This window comes from Coregonus lavaretus, assembly GCF_964263955.1.
Source record: "Coregonus lavaretus genome assembly, contig: HAP1_SCAFFOLD_662, whole genome shotgun sequence".
Lineage (NCBI taxonomy): Eukaryota > Metazoa > Chordata > Actinopteri > Salmoniformes > Salmonidae > Coregonus > Coregonus lavaretus.
Genome location: NW_028157238.1, coordinates 91,713 through 118,458, shown reverse-complemented (window position 1 = coordinate 118,458; position 26,746 = coordinate 91,713). Strand labels below are relative to the sequence as shown.

Sequence of the window (26,746 nt, the reverse complement as noted above, 5' to 3'; positions counted from 1 at the left end):
GTTTGTTGTGTTCAGGCCTTCTTGGTTCTGGGTTTGTTGTGTTCAGGTCTTCCTGGTTCTGGGTTTGTTGTGTTCAGGTCTCTGTGGTTCTGGGTTTGTTGTGTTCAGGTCTTCTTGGTTCTGGGTTTGTTGTGTTCTGGTCTTCTTAGTTCTGGGTTTGTTGTGTTCAGGTCTTCCTGGTTCTGTGTTTGTTGTGTTCAGGTCTTCCTGGTTCTGGGTTTGTTGTTTTCAAGTCTTCCTGGTTCTGGGTTTGTTGTGTTCAGGTCTTCCTGGCTCTGTGTTTGTTGTGTTCAGGTCTTCCTGGTTCTGGGTTTGTTGTGTTCAGGTCTTCCTGGTTCTGGGTTTGTTGTGTTCAGGTCTTCCTGGTTCTGGGTTTGTTGAGTTCAGGTCTTCCTGGTTCTGGGTTTGTTGTGTTCAGGTCTTCTTGGTTCTATGTTTGTTGTGTTCAGGTCTTCTTGGTTCTGTGTTTGTTGTGTTCAGGTCTTCTTGGTTCTGGGTTTGTTGCGTTCAGGTCTTCTTGGTTCTGGGTTTGTTGTGTTCAGGTCTTCTTAGTTCTGTGTTTGTTGTGTTCAGGCCTTCTTGGTTCTGGGTTTCTTGTGTTCAGGTCTTCCTGGTTATGGGTTTGTTGTGTTCAGGTCTACTTGGTTCTGGGTTTGTTGTGTTCAGGTCTTCTTAGTTCTGTGTTTGTTGTGTTCAGGTCTTCTTGGTTCTGTGTTTGTTGTGTTCAGGTCTTCTAGGTTCTGTGTTTGTTGTGTTCAGGTCTTCTTGGTTCTGGGTTTGTTGTGTTCAGGTCTTCTTGGTTCTGGGTTTGTTGTGTTCAGGTCTTCTTGGTTCTGGGTTTGTTGTGTTCAGGTCTTCTTGTTTCTGGGTTCGTTGTGTTCAGGTCTTCTTGCTTCTTGGTTCTGAGTTTGTTGTGTTCAGGTCTTCTTAGTTCTGTGTTTGTTGTGTTCAGGTCTTCTTAGTTCTGTGTTTGTTGTGTTCAGGCCTTCTTGGTTCTGGGTTTCTTGTGTTCAGGTCTTCTTGGTTCTGGGTTTGTTGTGTTCAGGTCTTCCTGGTTCTGGGTTTGTTGTGTTCAGGTCTTCCTGGTTCTGGGTTTGTTGTGTTCAGGTCTTCTTGGTTCTGGGTTTGTTGTGTTCAGGTCTTCCTGGTTCTGGGTTTGTTGTGTTCAGGTCTTCTTGGTTCTGGGTTTGTTGTGTTCAGGTCTTCTTAGTTCTGTGTTTGTTGTGTTCAGGTCTTGCTGGTTCTGGGTTTGTTGTGTTCAGGTCTTCCTGGTTCTGGGTTTGTTGTGTTCAGGTCTTCCTGGTTCTGGGTGTGTTGTGTTCAGGTCTTCCTGGTTCTGGGTTTGTTGTGTTCAGGTCTTCTTGGTTCTGTGTTTGTTGTGTTCAGGTCTTCTTGGTTCTGGGTTTGTTGTGTTCAGGTCTTCTTGGTTCTGGGTTTGTTGTGTTCAGGTCTTCTTAGTTCTGTGTTTGTTGTGTTCAGGTCTTGCTGGTTCTGGGTTTGTTGTGTTCAGGTCTTCCTGGTTCTGGGTTTGTTGTGTTCAGGTCTTCCTGGTTCTGGGTGTGTTGTGTTCAGGTCTTCCTGGTTCTGGGTTTGTTGTGTTCAGGTCTTCTTGGTTCTGTGTTTGTTGTGTTCAGGTCTTCTTGGTTCTGGGTTTGTTGTGTTCAGGTCTTCTTGGTTCTGGGTTTGTTGTGTTCAGGTATTCTTGGTTCTGGGTTTGTTGTGTTCAGGTCTTCTTGGTTCTGGGTTTGTTGTGTTCAGGTCTTCTTGTTTCTGGGTTTGTTGTGTTCAGGTCTTCTTGCTTCTTGGTTCTGAGTTTGTTGTGTTCAGGTCTTCTTAGTTCTGTGTTTGTTGTGTTCACGTCTTCTTAGTTCTGTGTTTGTTGTGTTCAGGCCTTCTTGGTTCTGGGTTTCTTGTGTTCAGGTCTTCCTGGTTCTGGGTTTGTTGTGTTCAGGTCTAATTGGTTCTGGGTTTGTTGTGTTCAGGTCTTCTTAGTTCTGTGTTTGTTGTGTTCAGGTCTTCTTGGTTCTGTGTTTGTTGTGTTCAGGTCTTCTTGGTTCTGGGTTTGTTGTGTTCAGGTCTTCTTGGTTCTGGGTTTCTTGTGTTCAGGTCTTCTAGGTTCTGGGTTTGTTGTGTTCAGGTCTTCTTGGTTCTGTGTTTGTTGTGTTCAGGTCTTCTTGTTTCTGGGTTCGTTGTGTTCAGGTCTTCTTGTTTCTTGGTTCTGAGTTTGTTGTGTTCAGTTCTCCTTAGTTCTGTGTTTGTTGTGTTCAGGTCTTCTTAGTTCTGTGTTTGTTGTGTTCAGGTCTTCTTGTTTCTGGGTTCGTTGTGTTCAGGTCTTCTTGCTTCTTGGTTCTGAGTTTGTTGTGTTCAGGTCTTCTTAGTTCTGTGTTTGTTGTGTTCAGGTCTTCTTAGTTCTGTGTTTGTTGTGTTCAGGCCTTCTTGGTTCTGGGTTTCTTGTGTTCAGGTCTTCCTGGTTCTGGGTTTGTTGTGTTCAGGTCTACTTGGTTCTGGGTTTGTTGTGTTCAGGTCTTCTTGGTTCTGTGTTTGTTGTGTTCAGGTCTTCTTGGTTCTGTGTTTGTTGTGTTCAGGTCTTCTTGGTTCTGGGTTTGTTGTGTTCAGGTCTTCTTGGTTCTGGGTTTGTTGTGTTCAGGTCTCTTGGTTCTGGGTTTGTTGTGTTCAGGTCTTCTTGTTTCTGGGTTCGTTGTGTTCAGGTCTTCTTGCTTCTTGGTTCTGAGTTTGTTGTGTTCAGGTCTTCTTAGTTCTGTGTTTGTTGTGTTCAGGTCTTCTTAGTTCTGTGTTTGTTGTGTTCAGGCCTTCTTAGTTCTGTGTTTGTTGTGTTCAGGTCTTCTTAGTTCTGGGTTTGTTGTGTTCAGGTCTTCCTGGTTCTTGGTTTGTTGTGTTCAGGTCTTCCTGGTTCTGGGTTTGTTGTGGTCAGGTCTTCCTGGTTCTGGGTTTGTTGTGTTCAGGTCTTCCTGGTTCTGGGTTTGTTGTGTTCAGGTCTCCTGGTTCTGGGTTTGTTGTGTTCAGGTCTTCCTGGTTCTGGGTTTGTTGTGTTCAGGTCTTCCTGGCTCTGGGTTTGTTGTGTTCAGGTCTTCCTGGTTCTGGGTTTGTTGTGTTCAGGTCTTCCTGGTTCTCTGTTTGTTGACTGTACTGTAGATCACAGAGGGGTCCTCCTCAGCTGCTTGTGCTGCGGGTCTGAAGAGAGAGAAACAAAAATGAAACAAAAGTTGTGTTCCAAATGGTGGCACCCTATACCCTTTATAAAGCACTATCTTTCACCAGGGCCTATGGGCTCAGTATAAAAGTAGTGCACTAAATAGGAAATAGGGTGCCATTTGGAACTCATCCGAACTGTTCATCAAAACCATCATCACATCACTCCCTCATTATAGACATGTCATAATAATTGTCTTGAGATGTCCATTGTTGGGTTCATAGTTTAAGGAAATGACATCAGTAGTGGTCACTAGGGGTCAACTGTTTTGCCTTTTGACGATATCTACAATAAACAGCAGCATATGAATGACCTTATTGCAGAATATGCAGAATATGGCAGCAGTGGTGCGGTTCCATTTCACAGCAGTTTATTGCACTTCCTCTTCCTGTTTCTGGTGTTGAGGCATGAATGCACAATATGCATCACTCATGACATCATCATTGGCTACTCCTCCAATGAGCACATGGCCGTTACTACGTTTGAGGACACAGAGGTCGTTAATGTTTTTCTAATTTGGAAATAATAATAATAATAATAGCCTAATACAAATACTGTACACAGTAAAGAAAATGAATTACGGATCAACATCTAAATATTGCTCCCAGCGTTGGTCAAAGCTCAGAACGCTTATTTTCTTGATCTGACTAATCGCGCCTGCCTCTTTGTGAATGAGTGGAATCATGAACAGTGGTTTGTTTGTTATGATCTCTGGCATCCCCCCAGATATGCCTCCCTAATTTTATCAGCACATTCACCACTCTCTCAAACGGCTAATTCCCCTTCTCGTGGCACTTGCCGAGGGCGACGTGAAACAAACTACCCCAGGCCGCATGTTGCTCTGCTGACAGTGTGTTTGCGAGATGCTGTGTCCCGCGACTCCTGCCTTGTCTACAGTCAGTCAGGTCTAGAAGGATGAAGTAAGAATCTAATGTTAAACGGAGCCTACCTCAGCAGGAGAAAACCAAACACTACTAAGCTAGGCTACTGAGACATACAGTGATGTGGTGCTCATTGGAGAGGCTGAGGCAGGCTGCAATGCATGCAGGTGGAAGTAGAGGGAGACAGAGAGAGAGAGGAAGCAAGCAGAGAGAGAGGTTTTTACAGTGGTTCCCAAACTTGGGGTCTGATCAAACAATTTAGGAACATAAAAAAAGATATGTTTCAATATGAATATCTCCACTTGGCCTATCTTCCCTATAGGCATACATTAAAATGCTATCAACATGCGAACAATACAGTTATAAAAATGTCACACGTTTTTGTTTTGTTGCAGATGCTGCGTGTCAGTGTGAATCATCTCCCATATTTCCTCCCTTTCAGGGGTATAACATTACAACTGTATAGCTAATAGGCTATGTGCTTGTAGATGGACTGAGGTGAATGAACCTACAGCAGCCAAGGTGATAACGGCTGGGGTCATTTTTGCTTGTTTTTGCTGTTTTCCAAATAACATTTTAAAGTGTTTTAATTGTATAGAAATGCAGTAAATAAGAATCTACTTTCCAACCCCCTGGACATCCAGATTTGGTTGTAAACAAACAAACGTATCCTTAAATGCTGTGTGTTTCCAATGTTCTAGTATTGGTTCTATGTTGCTGTAATGGCAGAATATGCTCACTTGGTGGCAGAACTGGGGCGATTCAATTTCACAACAGCGTATTGGACATCTTCGTCTTGTTTCTGTTTCTGGACGGTTGAGTACAGTGGGACTTCCTGGTTTTTGGAGTGAGAGAAGTGGACGCTGGCGTAGTGAACATCATCCTGGTCTACGGTGGCTGCTGTCTGTGTTGCAGTAAGGGTCATGGCCATGCTTGAGATGTTGTCATACACTGGACTAGAGTCTCCCTGATGGAGAAAGAGGACATACAACATGAGGAGTGGAAATGTTCCACAAAGCAATACCTAGACATCACAGTCATCTTCTGATTCCAACAGACTCACCTGTCCATTTTCTGCTATATCACTTGTGTCTCTTGTGTCAGAGGTGGATTTGGAGGCCTTCTTCCTGTTTTGCAAATTAATTAATTAATTAATGAAGTTAACAAGAAATCAGAGTGCTACATTAAAAAAATAAACAACATAAAAATATGAATTTTCACTCACCTGAACCACATGAGTCCAGAGAGACAGAGGATGAGAACCAGAACAACCACTATGATTCCAACAGCTGTAGTCATAACTGAGGTTTGTTTCCCTGTAATATAATATGGATGATGTGAGTACATGGCATGATATAATAAACTAAAAATAAACTGAAATACAGGACATTAATGCAATACTTGTTAAGGGATCTTATAACACAATGTATAGTTATAAACTAAGGAGTAATAATCCAAAGTATAATGATTAAGATTAAATTGAAACATGTAGTTTTGTATTGAAGTATTGAAGATGAATCTTGACCTGCTACAATGATCATCAGAGCTGTAGAGTTCTTAGATGCTATTTTATTCCGGGCCTCACAGTAGTATTCTCCACTTTCCTCAGAGCTGATGTTAGTGATGTTGTAACTCTGTCCTGATGCTTTTGGTGAGGTTATGTTCTTCTTGTACCAGGTGTATTTGTCCACAGGTGGGTTGGCATCACTGCTGCAGGTCAGAGTCACTGAAATGCCCTCCACTATTTCACCAGAGGGACTGACTGACACTGAGGTGTTCTTTGGGCCATCTGGTGTTGAAGGTGACAGAAAATAATCAACTCACATAACATGAAAGGTACCAAGAGATCATGTGCATGATTCTCTGATCAAAAGAGGAGATGGTTCGGTGAACTTACACTGAACGTCCACAAACACAGAAGAGTTGAGACGTCCATATTTATTCTCAGCCTCACAGTAGTATTCTCCACTGTCCTCAGAGCTGATGTTAGTGATGTTGTAACTGTCCTGATGCTTTTGGTGAGGTTACGTTCTTCTTGTACCAGGTGTATTTGTCCACAGGTGGGTTGGCATCACTGCTGCAGGTCAGAGTCACTGAACTGCCCTCCACTATTTCACCAGAGGGACTGGCTGACACTGAGGTGTTCTTTGGTCCATCTAATGTAAAATACAGTGGATTTAAAAAGAGTAAAAATTAGGTCAGTTAAAAATATTATATATACTTTCCACAAGTGTACTTTTCCACACAATGACTTTTAAATTCACCCTCTTATTGAAGATGATCAATTCAAGTGTCATGTGGAGCTAATATCTGTCACTGCAATGTTAATATAGCAAACTAAAGATTTAAACCACATGTACTTACATCTAACAGTGAGAGTGTCTTCAGTAGAGGGGAGATCCTCATGGCCTTCCACAGCACAGGAGTATCTTCCTGCATCCTCACTGCTGACTGGGAATAGGCTATAGACAGGAGAGTAGGTGTTGCTGTTTGGTATAGGCTGTCCATTCTTATACCAACTGTAGGCTGTGATGGGGTCCAGTGTACATTTGGTTCTACATGTCAGTGTGACATTCTCCCTCTCTGACACAGATGTAGGATCCATCTCCAACACAACATCTAGAGAAAAAGGAAACACATCATTAGTCTCCTCCTATATATGTCCTCTTATATGATATACTAGATTTTGTATTTTTCCATCACATACCACTACTGTGTCTGTATGACTGCCCTTAATAAGGTAATTACAGTAATAGATGTGAGATGTGTGACAGATTACCTGTGACAGTCAGGGAGACATTTGAGCCAGCAAACTTTCCTCCGGATGTTATCAATCTGAACCTGTATCCAGCAGAGTCACTCAATCTTAGGTCTGTGATTCTCAGGGTACAGTCTCCCTTCTTATCCCCAAGGTACTCTATATGACCCTCATACCCTGGCACTGAGCTCAGATCTTCAGCATCCATACCAGACCATTTAGTAAACCAGAAAGCTTTTTTGATCTCATGATAACTGGGATATGTGTAAGAGCAGGATATGTCCACTGTTGACCCCTTCAAGGCACAGATCCTCTGATGGGTGTAAGTCACACCCCAACAGTTCTTATCTGAAATACAAAAAGACAACAGAACACCTTATATACATATTTAATTACAATATCTACTGGTATACACTGATGTTTGTTATAAAGTAGTAGAAAACAAACTAGTTAAACACTTTACAGTAGTGAAAACCTTCAATATTGAATAATTATCAATATTTATTATTTATTTATTAGTCTCACAACCTGAAACAAAATTGTATTTGCATTTTTAAAAAGTCCACACTCACACACTTGGCATTTTACAGCACAGGAGTAGCCGTCTTCATAGTTACTGTAGACTGGGTCTTTGTACTGGGGGGAGGTGCTCTCATCTAGATGTTGTCCGTTCTTGTACCAGATGTAGGTGGGGTTACCAGGCAGAGTACAGGTGGTGCTACAGGTCAGTGTCTTATCCTGATGTCCACCAGTCACCTTCACCTGAAGACCTGGAGAAAAACAATATCACTGTAAATCCCTTTCATCACTGACTTATCACGCTAATACAAATAAATCTTATGTTATACAGACATAAATACAAACCAAGACAATTCTCCTGAACTAAATGGAATTCAATAGTTTAGCTTTATTGAATGTAACTTTACCTGTGACAGACAGAGTGACTCCAGGTTCGCCAGTATATCTCCCTACGGTCTGATCTGTAATAAATCTGAACTTGTACGTAGTGGAGTCACTCTCTCTCAGGTCTGTGATTGTCAGGGTGTGGACAGTCTTCTGATCTCCATGGTACGTCACACGACCTTTGTAGTCTGGGTCATCACTCAGACTCACAGGATTCCCAGCAGCATCATTTTTAGTGAACCAGAGGGTTGTTGTGACTCTACCACTGGGATATGTGTAAGAGCAGGACAGTTCCACTGTTGACCCCTTCAAGGTACAGATACTCTGAGTGGAGTAAGTCCCACTCCAGCCATCTACACCCATCACTGAACAGTCACACAACACAAGGGTTTTACATTAAGCCAAGGCATATTGGCTCACACTGACAGTAAGGTTTGTCCACACTTTGTTGCCTAGTTGCTGAGTTGAGTGTCAATGAAAACCACAGATAAGCATCACTCAGTGAGGTGTGAAAGATAACTATTTAAGTGAAGTGGAGACGCCTAACAAAACACACCAGAATAATATTATGATTATTATCCTTTTAGAAATGTCTGTAGATTGTTAAACAGAGCAACTAAAAGACAAGAATGAGACCATACCTGCTACAGACCAGAGAAAGACCACCAACACACTTCCTGCTGTTCTCAAGGCCATTGTTGCATCTCCCACCCTGCAGTCTTAGAAACATAAACAACAACTCACTCTATAGCTGGTGAATAACTACACCTGATACATTGAAGTATAAACTGTAAATGGGGTACAGGGCCTCATTACTGAAAATGAACCAGGCTCATATTGTGTTGTGTTGTATTGTGCTATATGGTTGTCTATGTGATTACTGTCTGTCTGTTAGTCTATTGCACTATATATGTATGTATGTACGTACTGTATGTATGTATGTACTGTATGTATGTATGTACTGTACAGTTCAAGTCGGAAGTTTACATTTGCCTTAGCCAAATACATTTAAACTCAGTTTTTCACAATTCCTTACATTTAATCCTAGTAAATATTCCCTGTCTTAGGTCAGTTAGGATCACCACTTATTTCAGGTTTTATTTATTTCATCACATTCACAGTGGGTCAGAAGTTTACAAACACTCAATTGGTATTTGGTAGCATTGCCTTAAAATTGTTTAACTTGGGTCAAACGTTTCGGGTAGCCTTTCACAAGCTTCCCACAATAAATTGTGTGAATTTTGGCCCATTCCTCCTGACATAGCTGGTGTAACTGAGTCAGGTTTGTAGGCCTCCTTGCTCGCACATGCTTATTTAGTTCTGCCCACAAATGTTCTATAGGATTGAGGTCAGGGCCTTGTGATGGCCACTCCAATACCTTAACTTTGTTGCCCTTAAGCCATTTTGCCACAACTTTGGAAGTATGCTTCGGGTCATTGTCCATTTGGAAGACCCATTTGCAACCAAGCTTTAACTTCCTGATTGATGTCTTGAGATGTTGCTTCAATATATCCACATAATTTTCCTTCCTCATGATGCCATCTATTTTGTGAAGTGCACCAGTCCCTCCTGCAGCAAAGCACCCCCACAGCATGATGCTGCCACCTCTGTGCTTCACGGTTGAAATGGTGTTCTTTGGCTTGCAAGCTTCCCCCTTTTTCCTCCAAACATAACGATGGTCATTATGGCCAATCAGTTCTATTTTTGTTTCATCAGACCAGAGGACATTTCTCCAAAAAGTACGATCTTTGTCCCCATGTGCAGTTGCAAACCGTAGTCTGGCTTTTTTATGGCGGTTTTGGAGCAGTGGCTTCTTCCTTGCTGAGCGGCCTTTCAGGATATGTTGATATAGGACTCGTTTTACTGTGGATATAGATACTTTTGTACCTGTTTCCTCCAGCATCTTCACAAGGTCCTTTGCTGTTATTCTGGGATTGATTTGCACTTTTCGCACCAAAGTACGTTAATCTCTAGGAGACAGAACGCGTCTCCTTCATGAGCGATATGACGGCTGCGTGGTCCCATGGTGTTTATACTTGCGTACTATTGTTCGTACAGATGAACGTGGTACGTTCAGGTGTTTGGAAATTGCTCCCAAGGATCAACCAGACTTGTGGAGGTCTACCATTTTTTTTCTGAGGTCTTGGCTGATTTATTTTGATTTTCCCAATATGTCAAGCAAAGAGGCACTTAGTTTGAAGGTAGGCCTTGAAATAGCTGCTATCCATATTGTCTAATGTAGCCTGTTGTCCATATATAGTCTAATGTAGACTGTTATCAATATATAGTCTAATGTATTCTGTTATCATTATATAGTCTATGGTAGCATGTTACACATATATTGTCTAATGTAGCCTGTTATCCATATATAGTCCAATGTAGCCTGTTATCCATGTATAATCTAATGTAGCCTGTTATCCATATATAGTCTAATGAGGCATGTTATCCATATATAGTCAAATCTAGCCTGCTATCCATATATAGTCTAATGTATTCTGCTATCCATATATAGTCTAATGTAGCCTGCTATCCATATATAGTCTAATGTAGCCTGTTATCCATATATAGTTAAATGTAGCCTGTTATCTATATATAATCTACTTTAGCCTGCTATCCATATATAGTCTAATGTAGCCTGTTATCGATATATAGTCTAATGTAGCCTGTTATCTATATATAGTCTAATGTAGCCTGTTATCCATGTAGTCTAATGTAGCTTGTTATCCATATATAGTCTAATGTAGCCTGTTATCCATATGTAGTCTAATGCAGCCTGTTATCCATATATAGTCTAATGCAGCCTGTTATCCATATATAGTCTAATGTAGCCTGTTATCCATGTAATCTAATGTAGCCTGTTATCCATATATAGTCAAAGGTAGCATGTTATCCATATATAGTCTAATGTAGCCTGTTATCTATATATAGTGTAATGTAGCCTACTATCCATACATAGTCTAATGTAGCCTGTTATCTATGTATAGTCTAATGTAGCCTGTTATCCATACATAGTCTAATGTAGCCTGTTATCTATGTATAGTCTAATGTAACCTCTTCTCAATATAGTCTAATGTAGCCTGTTATTGATATATAGTCTGATGTAGCCTGCTATCTATATATAGTCTAATGTAGCATGTTATCCATATATAGTCTAATGTAGCCTGTTATCCATATATAATCTAATGCAGCCTGTTATCCATATATTGTCAAATGTAGCCTGCTATCTATGTATAGTCTAATGTAGCATGTTATCCATATATAGTCTAATGTAGCCTGTTATCTATACATAGTATAATGTAGCCTGTTATCAGTATATAGTCTAATGTAACCTGTTATCCATATATAGTCTATTGTAGCCTGTTATCCATATATAGTCTATTGTAGCCTGTTATCCATATCTAGTCTAATGTAGCCTTTTATCCATATATAGTCTAATGTAGCCTGTTATCCATATATAGTCTAATGTAGCCTGTTATCCATATATAGTCTAATGTAGCCTGTTATCCATATATAATCTAATGCAGCCTGTTATCCATATATTGTCAAATGTAGCCTGCTATCTATGTATAGTCTAATGTAGCATGTTATACATATATAGTCTAATGTAGCCTGTTATCTATACATAGTATAATGTAGCCTGTTATCCATATATAGTCTATTGTAGCCTGTTATCCATATCTAGTCTAATGTAGCCTTTTATCCATATATAGTCTAATGTAGCCTGTTATCCATATATAGTCTATTGTAGCCTGTTATATATGTATAGTCTAATGTAGCCTGTTATCGATATATAGTCTAATATAGCCTGTTATCTCTATATAGTCTAATGTAGCCTGTTATCCATATATAGTCAAAGGTAGCCTGTTATCTATATATAGTCTAATGTAGCCTGTTATCTATATATAGTCTAATGTAGCCTGATATCCATATATAGTCTAATGTAGCCTGTTATCCATATATAGTCTAATGTAGCCTGATATCCATATATAGTCTAATGTAATCTGTTATCCATATATAGTCTAATGTAGCATGTTATCTATATATAATGTAATGTAGCCTGTTGTCTAGATACTGTAATGTGAATATAAACTGCATATATTGTCAATATAAAGACGTATAGAATTACATAGTATAACTATTAACTAGTAATTTTTAGGATCTCTGTTTAAAGAACTCTGATTGGTCTATCTAGGACAGGAAGTTAGGACAGGAAAATTACGCTTAGTGTGATCTAAACCAACAAAACCAAAACCCACCATCACTGTGTCTCATGTTAATACTACTCCTAAACACAACCCACCATCACTGTGTTTCATGTTAATACTACTCCTAAACACAACCCACCATCACTGTGTTTCATGTTAATACTACTCCTAAACACAACCCACCATCACTGTGTCTCATGTTAATATTACTCCTAAACACAACCCACCATCACTGTGTCTCATGTTAATACTACTCCTAAACACAACCCACCATCACTGTGTTTCAGGTTAATTCTGCCCATTAACTCATAATTCTTACTCTTACTGTTACTCATAATTCAGGCCATTTTCTAAAAAGTCCCCACTACATTATATTCTTCTCATCACCATGCCCATAACAGAGGAATATGGTTCATGAATACAGACATATAATAATAAAATATACATATTTTAAGATATTGTCAAGCATACTTACAGAGTGAAGGAGAGAGAGGTTTTTGATTAACTTTCTGGCAGTCTAAGGAAACAGACACTGACTGTGAGGTTTTAGGTCTGTGGTTGACACAACTTTGAAGTAGTGAGAGACCATAGAGTTGGATAAAAGACACACTAGCTACAAAGACTGTTTAAGCATTGACATGACATTGTATGCATCCTTTCAGTATGTTTATCGACTGTCATTATACTCATGGAGGTTGAACAAGAAGAAATTGACAACTTTAAAATGGAGATAGCCCTCAAATGTGCTGCCGATGTTGTAACAGAAGCCAGCATGAAAAGATGCCAAGCTGTGCCCTCTATCCAACTCTATGTCAGGGACCAAGACGCTGATTCAGAGATGGCTTGCTTCCTCATTCACAGAGGCTGTATTCAAGAGCATCCAAACTGTGACGTGTCATGGGTAAATTGTGACTGACTGACTGACTGATCTACAAATCACCTTGCATGATAAATAACTACTTCATATTATTTGTAGATCAGTCAGTCTCGACTTTAAAGTCGGCTGCAATGTCGAACGCGGCCACATTTACATGCTTGACAACCAATGATGTCATACGATATTATAATAACTTTCTACAGTACTGTGGAAAGATGTTTAACTTCTGTTTATTTATTTTTTATTTTAAGGTAACAGACGATATAGAATGACAGGATAACCTGCAATATTTAAAAGAAAAAACAGCTTATTTACAACATGATGCATACATTACACTGAATCACACTTCATCTAAAATAGGTAATAATGCATAATTTTACAATAAAACAAGCGTGATTATGGTATTAATATTCCTTCTCATAAATGCCATTGCTCAATAATGTCTGACAGCAATACAAAGTAAATCATTTTAACACATCAAGATAAACTTGGTCCAAGATTGTACACATTAAAAAGCTGTTATCAATGTTATCAATATCAGTCACTGAGAAAAGTACATTTGGTAATTAAAAAATCTGGAAATGTCAAAACCCCATAGAAAAAAGCAGAAGCATAATCTATCCCATTTATAATCAATATACATAATTATCATTACAAGGAAAGAGAATTCAACTCCACATTTACTCAAAAGTTAAAGCTATGGAAAACATTCTGGATCTGATAGCAATATGATAGTAGGAGAATAGAGGTGTGAGGCCTAGTTTTGGACTCCATCACATTGTAGAAACATCTCAAGTATGATCAATGGAAACAGGATGCACCTGAGCTCCATTTCTAGTCTCATAGCAAAGCATCTGAATACTTATGAAAATAAGGTATTTCTGTTTTTATTTTTAATACATTTGCAAAAATGACTGAAAACCTGTTTTCACTTTGTCATTATGGGGTATTGTGTTTAGATGTATTTATTATTTTTATTTAATACATTTTAGAATAAGGCTGTAACAAAAATGTGGACAAAGTCAAGGGGTCTGAATACTTTCCGAATGCGCTGTACACTACAAGGTTTTTGTTAAACTTGTTGTGTTCAGGTCTTCTTGGTTCTGGGTTTGTTGTGTTCAGGTCTTCTTGGTTCTGGGTTTGTTGTGTTCAGGTCTACTCTGTTCTTGTTCTTGTTTTGTTATGTTCAGGTCTTCTTGGTTCTGTGTTTGTTATGTTCAGGTCTTCTTGGTTCTGGGTTTGTTGTGTTTGTTGTGTTGTTGTGTTCAGGTCTTCTTGGTTCTGTCTTGGTTCTGTATTTGTTGTGTTCAGGTCTACTTGGTTCTGGGTTTGTTGTGTTCAGGTCTTCTTGGTTCTGTGTTTGTTGTGTTCAGGTCTTCTTGGATCTGGGTTTGTTGTGTTCAGGTCTTCTTGGTTCTGGGTTTGTTGTGTTCAGGTCTTCTTGGTTCTGTGTTTGTTGTGTTCAGGTCTTCTTGTTTCTGGGTTCGTTGTGTTCAGGTCTTCTTGCTTCTTGGTTCTGAGTTTGTTGTGTTCAGGACTTGTTAGTTCTGTGTTTGTTGTGTTCAGGTCTTCTTAGTTCTGTGTTTGTTGTGTTCAGGTCTTCTTGGTTCTGGGTTTGTTGTGTTCAGGTCTTCCTGGTTCTGTGTTTGTTTTGTTCAGGCCTTCTTGGTTCTGGGTTTGTTGTGTTCAGGTCTTCCTGGTTCTGGGTTTGTTGTGTTCAGGTCTTCCTGGTTCTGTGTTTGTTGTGTTCAGGTCTTCCTGGTTCTGGGTTTGTTGACTGTACTGTAGAGAACAGAGGGGTCCTCCTCAGCTGCTTGTGCTGCGGTTCTGAAGAGAGAGAAACAGAAATGAAACGAAAGTTGTGTTCCAAATGGTGGCACCCTATACCCTTTATAAAGCACTATCTTTCACCAGGGCCTATGGGCTCAGGATAAAAGTAGTGCACTAAATAGGAAATAGGGTGTCATTTGGAACTCATCTGAACTGTTCATCAAAACCATCATCACATCACTCCCTCATTATAGACATGTCATAATAATTGTCTTGAGATGTCCATTGTTGGGTCCATAGTTTAAGGAAATGACATCAGTAGTGGTCACTAGGGGTCAACTGTTTTGCCTATTGATGATATCTACAATAAACAGCAGCATATGAATGACCTTATTGCAGAATATGCAGAATATGGCAGCAGTGGGGCGGTTCCATTTCACAGCAGTTTATTGCACTTCCTCTTCCTGTTTCTGGTGTTGAGGCATGAATGCACAATATGCATCACTCATGACATCATCATTGGCTACTCCTCCAATGAGCACATGGCCGTTACTACGTTTGAGGACACAGAGGTCGTTAATGTTTTTCTAATTTGGAAATAATAATAATAATAGCCTAATACAAATACTGTACACAGTAAAGAAAATGAATTACGGATCAACATCTAAATATTGCTCCCAGCGTTGGTCAAAGCTCAGAACGCTTATTTTCTTGATCTGACTAATCGCGCCTGCCTCTGTGAATGAGTGGAATCATGAACAGTGGTTTGTTTGTTATGATCTCTGGCATCCCCCAGATATGCCTCCCTAATTTTATCAGCACATTCACCACTCTCTCAAACGGCTAATTCCCCTTCTCGTGGCACTTGCCGAGGGCGACGTGAAACGAACTACCCCAGGCCGCAGGTTGCTCTGCTGACAGTGTGTTTGCGAGATGCTGTGTCCCGCGACTCCTGCCTTGTGTACAGTCAGTCAGGTCTAGAAGGATGAAGTAAGAATCTAATGTTAAACGGAGCCTACCTCAGCAGGAGAAAACCAAACACTACTAAGCTAGGCTACTGAGACAGACAGTGATGTGGTGCTCATTGGAGAGGCTGAGGCAGGCTGCAATGCATGCAGGTGGAAGTAGAGGGAGACAGAGAGAGAGAGGAAGCAAGCAGAGAGAGAGGTTTTTACAGTGGTTCCCAAACTTGGGCTCTGATCAAACAATTTAGGAACATAAAAAAAGATATGTTTCAATATGAATATCTCCACTTGGCCTATCTTCCCTATAGGCATACATTAAAATGCTATCAACATGCGAACAATACAGTTATAAAAATGTCACACGTTTTTGTTTTGTTGCTGATGCTGCGTGTCAGTGTGAATCATCTCCCATATTTCCTCCCTTTCAGGGGTATAACATTACAACTGTATAGCTAATAGGCTATGTGTTTGTAGATGGACTGAGGTGAATGAACCTACAGCAGCCAAGGTGATAACGCCTGGGGTCATTTTTGCTTGTTTTTGCTGTTTTCCAAATAACATTTTAAAGTGTTTTAATTGTATAGAAATGCAGTAAATAAGAATCTACTTTCCAACCCCCTGGACATCCAGATTTGGTTGTAAACAAACAAACGTATCCTTAAATGCTGTGTGTTTCCAATGTTCTAGTATTGGTTCTATGTTGCTGTAATGGCAGAATATGCTCACTTGGTGGCAGAACTGGGGCGATTCAATTTCACAACAGCGTATTGGCCATCTTCGTCTTGTTTCTGTTTCTGGACGGTTGAGTACAGAGGGACTTCCTGGTTTTTGGAGTGAGAGAAGTGGACGCTGGCGTAGTGAACATCATCCTGGTCTACGGTGGCTGCTGTCTGTGTTGCAGTAAGTGTCATGGCCATGCTTGAGATGTTGTCATACACTGGACTAGAGTCTCCCTGATGGAGAAAGAGGACAGACAACATGAGGCGTGGAAATGTTCCACAAAGCAACACCCAGACATCACAGTCATCTTCTGATTCCAACAGACTCACCTGTCCATTTTCTGCTATATCACTTGTGTCTCTTGTGTCAGAGGTGGATTTGGAGGCCTTCTTCCTGTTTTGCACATTTATTAATTAATTAATGAAGTTAACAACAAATCAGAGTGCTACATTTAAAAAATAAACAACATAAAAATATGAATTTTCACTCACCTGAACCACATGAGTCCAGAGAGACAGAGGATGAGAACCAGAACAACCACTATGATTCCAACAGCTGTAGTCATAACTGAGGTTTGTTTCCCTGTAATATAATATGGATGATGTGAGTACATGGCATGATATAATAAACTAAAAATAAACTGAAATACAGGACATTAATGCAATACTTGTTAAGGGATCTTATAACACAATGTATAGTTATAAACTAAGGAGTAATAATCCAAAGTATAATGATTAAGATTACATTGAAACATGTAGTTTTGTATTGAAGTATTGAAGATGAATCTTGACCTGCTACAATGATCATCAGAGCTGTAGAGTTCTTAGATGCTATTGTATTCTCAGCCTCACAGTAGTATTCTCCACTGTCCTCAGAGCTAATAATAATAATAATAATATGCCATTTAGCAGACGCTTTTATCCAAAGCGACTTACAGTCATGCGTGCATACATTTTTGTGTATGGGTGGTCCCGGGGATCGAACCCACTACCTTGGCGTTACAAGCGCCGTGCTCTACCAGCTGAGCTACAGAGGAGCTGATGTTAGTGATGCTGTAACTCTGTCCTGATGCTTTTGGTGAGGTTATGTTCTTCTTGTACCAGATGTATTTGTCCACAGGTGGGTTGGCATCACTGCTGCAGGTCAGAGTCACTGAACTGCCCTCCACTATTTCACCAGAGGGACTGGCTGACACTGAGGTGTTCTTTGGGCCATCTGGTGTTGAAGGTGACAGAAAATAATCAACTCACATAACATGTAAGGTACCAAGAGATCATGTGCATGATTCTCTGATCAAAAGAGGAGATGGTTCGGTGAACTTACACTGAACGTCCACAAACACAGAAGAGTTGAGACGTCCATATTTATTCTCAGCCTCACAGTAGTATTCTCCACTGTCCTCAGAGATGATGTTAGTGATGCTGTAACTCTGTCCTGATGCCTTAGGTGAGGTAATGGTCTTCTTGTACCAGGTGTATTTGTACACAGGTGGGTTGGCATCACTGCTGCAGGTCAGAGTCACTGAACTGCCCTCCACTATTTCATCAGAGGGACTGACTGACACTGAGGTGTTCTTTGGTCCATCTAATGTAAAATACAGTGGATTTAAAAAGAGTAAAAATTAGGTCAGTTAAAAATATTATATATACTTTCCACAATTGTACTTTTCCACACAATGACTTTTAAATTCACCCTCTTATTGAAGATGATAAATTCAAGTGTCATGTGGAGCTAATATCTGTCACTGCAATGTTAACATAGCAAACTAAACATTTAAACAACATGTACTTACATCTAACATTGAGAGTGTCTTCAGGAGAGCGGAGATCTTCATGGCCTTCCACAGCACAGGAGTATCTTCCTGCATCCTCACTGCTGGCTGGGAATAGGCTATAGACAGGAGAGTAGGTGTTGCTGTTTGGTATAGGCTGTCCATTCTTATACCAACTGTAGGCTGTGATGGGGTCCAGTGTACATTTGGTTCTACATGTCAGTGTGACTCTCGCCCCCTCTGACACAGATGTAGGATCCATCACCAACACAACATCTAGAGAAAAAGGAAACACATCTTTAGTCTCCTCCTATATATGTCCTCTTATATGATATACTAGATTTGGTTTTTTTTCTGTCACATACCACTACTGTGTCTGTATGACTGCCCTTAATAAGGTCATTACAGTTATAGATGTGAGATGAGTGACAGATTACCTGTGACAGTCAGGGAGACAGGTGAGCCAGCAAACTTTCCTCCGGATGTTATGAATCCGAACCTGTATCCAGGAGAGTCACTCAATCTCAGGTCTGTGATTCTCAGGGTACAGTCTCTCTTCTTATCCCCAAGGTACTCTATATGACGCTGATACCCTGGCACTGAGCTCAGATCATCAGTATCCATACCATACCATTTAGTAAACCAGAAAGCTTTTTTGATCTCATGATAACTGGGATATGTGTAAGAGCAGGGTATGTCTACTTTTGACCCCTTCAAGGCACAGATACTCTGATGGGTGTAAGTCACACCCCAACAGTTCTTACCTGAAATACAAAAAGACCATATAACACTCTATATAAATCTTAAATTACAACTGATGTTGTTTATAAAGTAGAAGAAAACTAGTTAAACAGTTTACAGTAGTGAAAACCATAATTATTAAATAATGATCGATATTTACTGATTCATTTAAATAAGTCTCACAACCTGAACAAAACTGTATTGATATTACATCTTAAAGAAAAAGTCCACACTCACACAGTGCAGGAGAGTGGAGATCCTCACGGCCTTTTACAGCACAGGAGTAACTGTCTTTATCGCTGAAGTTGTCTGAGTACAAGCTGGATGAGTCCTCCTTTACATAGTGTCCGTTCTTGTACCAGATGAAGGTGGGGTTGGGGTTGTCAGTCAGAGTACAGGTGGTGGTACAGGTCAGGGTCCTCCTTCCTGCCTCTGTGGCAAGAGTCACCTCCACCTGCAGGTCTGAATACAGGGGAAATGACAACAAGATACTTAAATCAATCAAGTATTATGGATAAAATAATTATAATTAAACATCACATAGAAATGTATGTATAAACATGATAATTTGTTCAGTGTAACCTGTGACAGTCAGAGTTGTTCCAGTGAAGCTGTATCCCCATCTTGATGTATGTGTGTTGAATATGAACTTGTACTCAGCTGAGTCCTCTTCTCTCAGATCTGTGATTCTCAGGGTGGAGTGACCTCTCTCCTTCTCTCCACCATACTCCACACGACCTGCATACCCTGGGTCTGTGGTTATGTCCTCATGGATCAACTTATCACTCCACCTAGCACTCTGTTTAGGACTAAACCAGAGTGATGATGTGACGGTATCATAACCACTGCCATAAGTACATGATATGTCCACTGATGACCCCTTCAAGACACAGATTCTCCTCTTGGTGTAAGTCACTCTGTTGCAGTCCTGACCCTGGACACCTGAAATATAATGGAATTAGATGAGTACATTATACTGTATTTCCTGACTCTGAATGCCTGAAACATAAAGATTTTTGTTATTTCATTTATTTTATTTTCTAAATGTTTCTTGCCAAGAATATATCAATAGCAAGTTCCACTTTGGAAATATTGTAGTTTACTTCAACAGTAAATGTAAAAATAAGTTTCTGAGCATTTAATAAGTCATCACCAACTTTTCAGTTTACAGGCTTTGTCAGGGTTTAATCCACATTCACAGACTGCAGGAGACCGGAGATCCTCATGGCCTTTCACAGCACAGGAGTAGCTGTCTTCATAGTTACTGGAGACTGAGTATTTGTACTGGGGGGAGGTGCTCTCATCTAGATTATGTCCGTTCTTGTACCAGATGTAGGTGGGGTTACCAATCAGGGTACAGGTGGTGCTGCAGGTCAGTGTCTTCCAATACTCCCCTATTGTCCACATTCCCACAGTCACCTTTAGATCTGAAGTTATGAAACAACAATGGAGAACATCTGTCTGTCAGCACCATTCCAAGGTTCTCACTGAAAATGTAATAAATCATTTGAAGTGGTAACTATACTCTTTATGTCAGATTACAGTACCTGTGACAGAGAGAGTAACATCTGAGCCATATGTCGATGAGCCTGCTGTAAATGAGAAGTGATATGATGCTGAATCCTCCTCTCTCAGGTCTGTGATTCTCAGGGTGCAGTCATTCTCCTTGTTCCCACGGTACTCTATACGATCCTCATATTTATCTTGGATTTCAGTCGAGATCGAATTCTTCCATTTATACCATTTGGTTGTCGTGACTGTATAACCTCTGGGATATGTGTAGGAGCAGGACAGCTCCACTGTTGACCCCTTCAAGGTACAGATACTATTCTTGGTGTAGCTCACACTCCAGCCATTCTGACCCAGTACCACTGAAACACAGTCACACAATACAATGGTATCATAATTAAGTCAAGGTCTTTTGGCTCACACTAACAGTAGGGTTTGTCCACAATTTGTTGCCGTAGTTGTTGAGTTGAGTGTGAATGGAAACCACAGATAAGCATCACTCAGTGAGGTGTGAAAGATAACTATTTAAAGTGAAGTGGAGACGCCTAACAGAACACACCAGAATAATATTATGATTCTTATCCTTTTAGAAATGTCTGTAGATTGTTAAACAGAGCAACTAAAATATAAGAATGAGACCATACCTGCTACAGACCAGAGAAAGACCACCAACACACTTCCTGCTGTTCTCAAGGCCATTGTTGCATCTCCCACCCTGCAGTCTTAGAAACATAAACAACAACTCACTCTATAGCTGGAGAATAACTACACCTGATACATTGAAGTATAAACTGGAAATGGGGTACAGGGCCTCATTACTGAAAATGAAAAAGGCTCATATTGTGTTGAGTTGTATTGTGCTATATGGTTGTCTATGTGATTACTGTCTGTCTGTAAGTCTATATGTATTTAATGTGTGTGACGTGTTTCATGTCTGTCTACGTCTTTCTATTTAAGATGACATGATGTATGATGCAAAAATAATTTCCTAATGGATTAAATAAAGTCATCATCATCATCAACAACATCAACAACAACAATAATCACTTATTGAACAGATCTGTAGTACTGTAAACAGATATTTCTATATTGATTGTTCTGAAGTTGTTTTATTCTCAGAACTCCAAATAAAGGAGGATAAATGTTCAATACTCTACGGTCCGTCAAGCTGTACAGCAGCCTGAAGACTGACCACCAGGTTCAATGATAGCTCCTATCCCCAAGCAGTGAGGCTAAACATCAAGTGACACACACACACACACACACACACACATACACACATACACACACATACATACATACATACATACAGTGGGGAGAACAAGTATTTGATACACTGCCGATTTTGCAGGTTTTCCTACTTCCAAAGCATGTAGAGGTCTGTCATTTTTATCATAGGTACACTTCAACTGTGAGAGACGGAATCTAAAACAAAAATCCAGAAAATCACATTGTATGATTTTTAAGTAATGAATTTGCATTTTATTGCATGACATAAGTATTTGATCACCTACCAACCAGTCAGAATTCCGGCTCTCACAGACCTGTTAGTTTTTCTGTAAGAAGCCCTCCTGTTCTCCACTCATTACCTGTATTAACTGAACCTGTTTGAACTCGTTACCTGTATGAAAGACACCTGTCCACACACTCCATCAAACAGACTCCAGCCTCTCCACAATGGCCAAGACCAGAGAGCTGTGTAAGAACATCAGGGATAAAATTGTAGACCTGCACAAGGCTGGGATGGGCTACAGGACAATTGGCAAGCAGCTTGGTGAGAAGGCAACAACTGTTGGCGCAATTATTAGAAAATGGAAGAAGTTCAAGATGACGGTCAATCACCCTCGGTCTGGGGCTCCATGCAAGATCTCACCTCGTGGGGCGTCAATGATCATGAGGAAGGTGAGGGATCAGCCCAGAACTACACGGCAGGACCTGGTCAATGACCTGAAGAGAGCTGGGACCACAGTCTCAAAGAAAACCATTAGTAACACACTATGCCGTCATGGATTAAAATCCTGTAGCGCACGCAAGGTCCCCCTGCTCAAGCCAGCGCATGTCCACGCCCATCTGAAGTTTGCCAGTGACCATCTGGATGATCCAGAGGAGGAATGGGAGAAGGTCATTTGGTCTGATGAGACAAAAATAGAGCTTTTTGGTCTAAACTCCACTCACCATGTTTGGAGGAAGAAGATGGATGAGTACAACTCCAAGAACACCATCCCAACCGTGAAGCTTGGAGGTGGAAACATAATTATTTGGGGATGCTTTTCTGCAAAGGGGACAGGACGACTGCACCGTATTGAGGGGAGATTGGATGGGGCCATGTATCGCGAGATCTTGGCCAACAACCTCCTTCCAACAGTAAGAGCATTGAAGATGGGTCGTGGCTGGGTCTTCCAGCATGACAACGACCCGAAACACACAGCCAGGGCAACTAATGAGTGGCTCCGTAAGAAGCATCTCAAGGTCCTGGAGTGGCCTAGCCAGTCTCCCAGACCTGAACCCAATAGAAAATCATTAACAGAGTAGCAGCAGCGTAAAAGGATGGGGTGGGGGGGGCAGTGCAAATAGTCCGGGTAGCCATGATTAGCTGTTCAGGAGTCTTAAGGCTTGGGGGTAGAAGCTGTTGAGAAGTATTTTGGACCTAGACTTGGCACTTCGGTACCGCTTGCCGTGCGGTAGCAGAGAGAACAGTCTATGACTAGGGTGGCTGGAGTCCTTGACAATTTTGAGGTCCTTCCTCTGACACCGCCTGGTATAGAGGTCCTGTATAAAAGACACCTGTCCACACACTCCATCAAACAAACAGGAAGCTTGGCCCCAGTGATGTACTGGGCCGTACGCACTACCCTCTGTAGTGCCTTGAGGTCGGAGGCCAAGCAGTTGCCATACCAGGCGGTGACGCAACCAGTCAGGATGCTCTCGATGGTGCAGCTGTAGAATTTTTTGAGGATCTGAGGACCCATGCCAAATCTTTTCAGTCTCCTGAGGGGGAATAGGCTTTGTCGTGCCCTCTTCACGACTGTCTTGGTGTGTTTGGACCATGATAGTTTGTTGGTGATGTGGACACCAAGGAACTTGAAGCTTTCAACCTGTTCCACTACAGCCCCGTCGATGAGAATGGGGGCGTGCTCAGTCCTCTTTTTTTTCCTGTAGTCCACAATCATCTCTTTTGTCTTGGTCACGTTGAGGGAGAGGTTGTTGTCCTGGCACCACACAGCCAGGTCTCTGACCTCCTCCCTATAGGCTGTCTCATCGTTGTCGGTGATCAGGCCTACCACTGTTGTGTCGTCGGCAAACTTAATGATGGTGTTGGAGTCGTGCCTGGCCATGCAGTCATTGGTGAACAGGGAGTACAGGAGGGGACTGAGCATGCACCCCTGAGGGGCCCCCGTGTTGAGGATCAGTGTGGCAGATGTGTTGTTACCTACCCTTACCACCTGGGGGCGGCCCGTCAGGAAGTTCAGGATCCAGTTGCAGAGGGAGGTGTTTAGTCCCAGGATCCTTAGCTTAGTGATGAGCTTAGAGGGCACTATGGTGTTGAATGCTGAGCTGTAGTCAATGAATAGCATTCTCACGTAGGTGTTCCTCTTGTCCAGGTGGGAAAGGGCAGTGTGGAGTGCAGTAGAGATTGCATCATCTGTGGATCTGTTGGGGCGGTATGCAAATTGGAGTGGGTCTAGGGTTTCTGGGATAATGCTGTTGATGTGAGCCATGACCAGCCTTTCAAAGCACTTCATGGCTACAGACGTCAGTGCTACGGGTCGGTAGTCATTTAGGCAGGTTATCTTAGAGTCCTTGGGCACGGGGACTATGGTGGTCTGCTTGAAAGATGTTGGTATTACAAATACTTATGTCATGCAATGTCATGCAATAAAATGCAAATTAATTATTTAAAAATCATACAATGTGATTTTCTGGATTTTTGTTTTAGATTCCGTCTCTCACAGTTGAAGTGTACCTATGATAAAAATTACAGACCTCTACATGCTTTGGAAGTAGGAAAACCTGCAATATCGGCAGTGTATCAAATATTTGTTCTCCCCACTGTATATACATTTATACATACATACATACATACACTACCAGTCAAAAGTTTTAAAACACCTACTCATTCAAGGGTTTTTCTTTATTTTTCCTATTTGTTACATTGTATAATAATATTGAAGGCATCAAAACTATGAAATAACACACATGGAATCATGTAGTAACCAAAAAATATATATTTTATATATTTGGGATTCTTCAAATAGCCACCCTTTGCCTTGATGACAGCTTTGCACACTCTTGGCATTCTCTCAACCAGCTTCACCTGGAATGCTTTTCCAACAGTCATGAAGGAGTTCCCACATATGCTGAGCACTTGTTGGCTGCTTTTCCTTCACTCTGCGGTCCGACTCATCCCAAACCATCTCAATTTGGTTGAGGTCGGGGAATTGTGGAGTCCAGGTCATCTGATGCAGCACTCCATCGCTCTCCTTCTTGGTAAAATAGCCCTTATACAGCCTGGAGGTGTTTGGGGTAATTGTCCTTTTGAAAAACAAATGATATTCCCACTAAGCCCAAACCAGATGGGATGGCATATCACTGCTGAATGCTGTGGTAGCCATTGGGTTAAGTGTGCATTGAATTCTAAATAAATCACAGACAGTGTCACCAGCAAAGCACCCCCGCACCATAACACCTCATCCTTCATGCTTTACGGTGGGAAATAAACATGCAGTGATCATCTGTTCACCCACACCTTGTCTCTCAAAGACACAGTGGTTGGAACCAAACATCTCCAATTTGGACTCCAGACCAAAGGACACATTTCCACCGGTCTAATGTCCATTGCTCTTGTTTCTTGGCCCAATCAAGTCTCTTCTTCTATTGGTGTCTTTTAGTAGTGGTTTCTTTGCAGCAATTCGACCATGAAGGCCTGATTCACACAGTCTCCTCTGAACAGTTGAAGTTGAGATGTGTCTGTTACTTGAACTCTGTAAAGCATTTATTTGGGCTTCAATTTCTGAGGCTGGTAACTCTAATGAACTTATCCTCTGCAGCAGAGGTAACTCTGGGTCTTCCATTCCTGTGGCTGTCCTCATGAGAGCCAGTTTCATCATAGCGCTTGATGGTTTTTGCGACTGCACTTGAAGAAACTTTCAAAGTTCTTGAAATTCAAGTAATGATGGACTGTAATTTCTCTGGGCTTATTTGAGCTGTTCTTTCCATAATATGGACTTGGGCAGCAGGTAGGGCGGCAGGTAGCTTAGTGGGTAAGAGCGTTGTGCCAGTAACCGAAAGGTCGCTGGTTCTAATCCCTGAGCCAACTAGGTGAAAAATCTGTCAATGTGCCCTTAAGCAAGGCACTTAACCCTACTTGCTCATGTAAGTCGCTCTGGACAAGAGTGTCTGCTAAAATGGAAATGTATTTTACCAAATAGGGCTATCTTCTGTATACCCCCCCCCCCCCCTACCTTGTCACAACACAACTGATTGGCTCAAATGCATTGAAATGGAAAGAAATTCCACAAATTATATTTTAAGAAGGCACACCTGTTGTTTGAAATGCATTCCAGGTGACTACCTCATGAAGCTGGTTGAGAGAATACCATGAGTGTGCAAAGCTGTCATCAAGGCAAAGGGTGGCTATTTGAAGAATCTCAAATAGAAAATATATTTTGATTTGTTTAACACTTCTTTGGTTACTACAGTCGTGATCAAAAATTTTGAGAATGACACAAGTATTGGTCTTCACAAAGTTTGCTGCTTCAGTGTTTTTAGATATTTTTGTCAGATGTTACTATGGGATACTGAAGTATAATTACAAGCATTCCAGAAGTGCCAAAGGCTTTTATTGACAATTACATTAAGTTTATGCAAAGAGTCAATATGTGCAGTGTTGACCCTTCTTTTTCAAGACATCTGTAATCCACTCTGGCAAGCTGTTAATTAACTTCTGGGCCACATCCTGACTGATGGCAGCCCATTCTTGCATAATCAATGCTTGGAATTTGTCTGAATTTGTGTGTTTTTGATTGTCCACCCTCCTCTTGAGGATTGATCACAAGTTCTCAATGGGATTAAGGTCTGGGGAGTTTCCTGGCCATGGACCCAAAATGTCGATGTTTTGTTCCCCGAGCCATTTAGTTATCACGTTTGCCTTATGGCAAGGTGCTCCATCATGCTGGAAAAGGCATTGTTCGTCACCAAACTATTCTTGGATGGTTGGGAGAAGTTGCTCTCGGAGGATGTGTTGGTACCATTCTTTATTCATGGCTGTCTTTTTAGGCAAAATTGTGAGTGAGCCCACTCCCTTGCCTGAGAAGCAATCCCACACATGAATGGTCTTAGGATGCTTTACTGTTGGCATGACACAGGACTGATGGTAGTGCTCACCTTGTCTTCTCCGGACAAGGTGTTTTCCAGATGCCCCAAACAATCGGAAAG

At 41.1% G+C, this 26,746-nt stretch overlaps 1 protein-coding gene across 1 annotated transcript; it reads right to left on the bottom strand.

Annotated features, from left to right (window-relative positions):
- Positions 1 to 14,583: 14,583 nt before the first annotated feature.
- LOC311125652 (B-cell receptor CD22-like) lies at positions 14,584 to 20,209 on the bottom strand (the record flags this gene model as incomplete). Its single annotated transcript, XM_084199686.1, has 11 exons — positions 14,584 to 14,662; positions 16,297 to 16,523; positions 16,620 to 16,683; positions 16,782 to 16,872; positions 17,082 to 17,160; positions 17,321 to 17,505; positions 17,614 to 17,874; positions 18,083 to 18,337; positions 19,040 to 19,264; positions 19,385 to 19,744; positions 20,002 to 20,209. The coding sequence occupies 11 exons, from the start codon at positions 20,207 to 20,209 to the stop codon at positions 14,584 to 14,586; spliced, it is 2,034 nt and encodes a 677-aa protein (XP_084055812.1).
- Between the last annotated feature and the right edge of the window lie 6,537 nt (positions 20,210 to 26,746).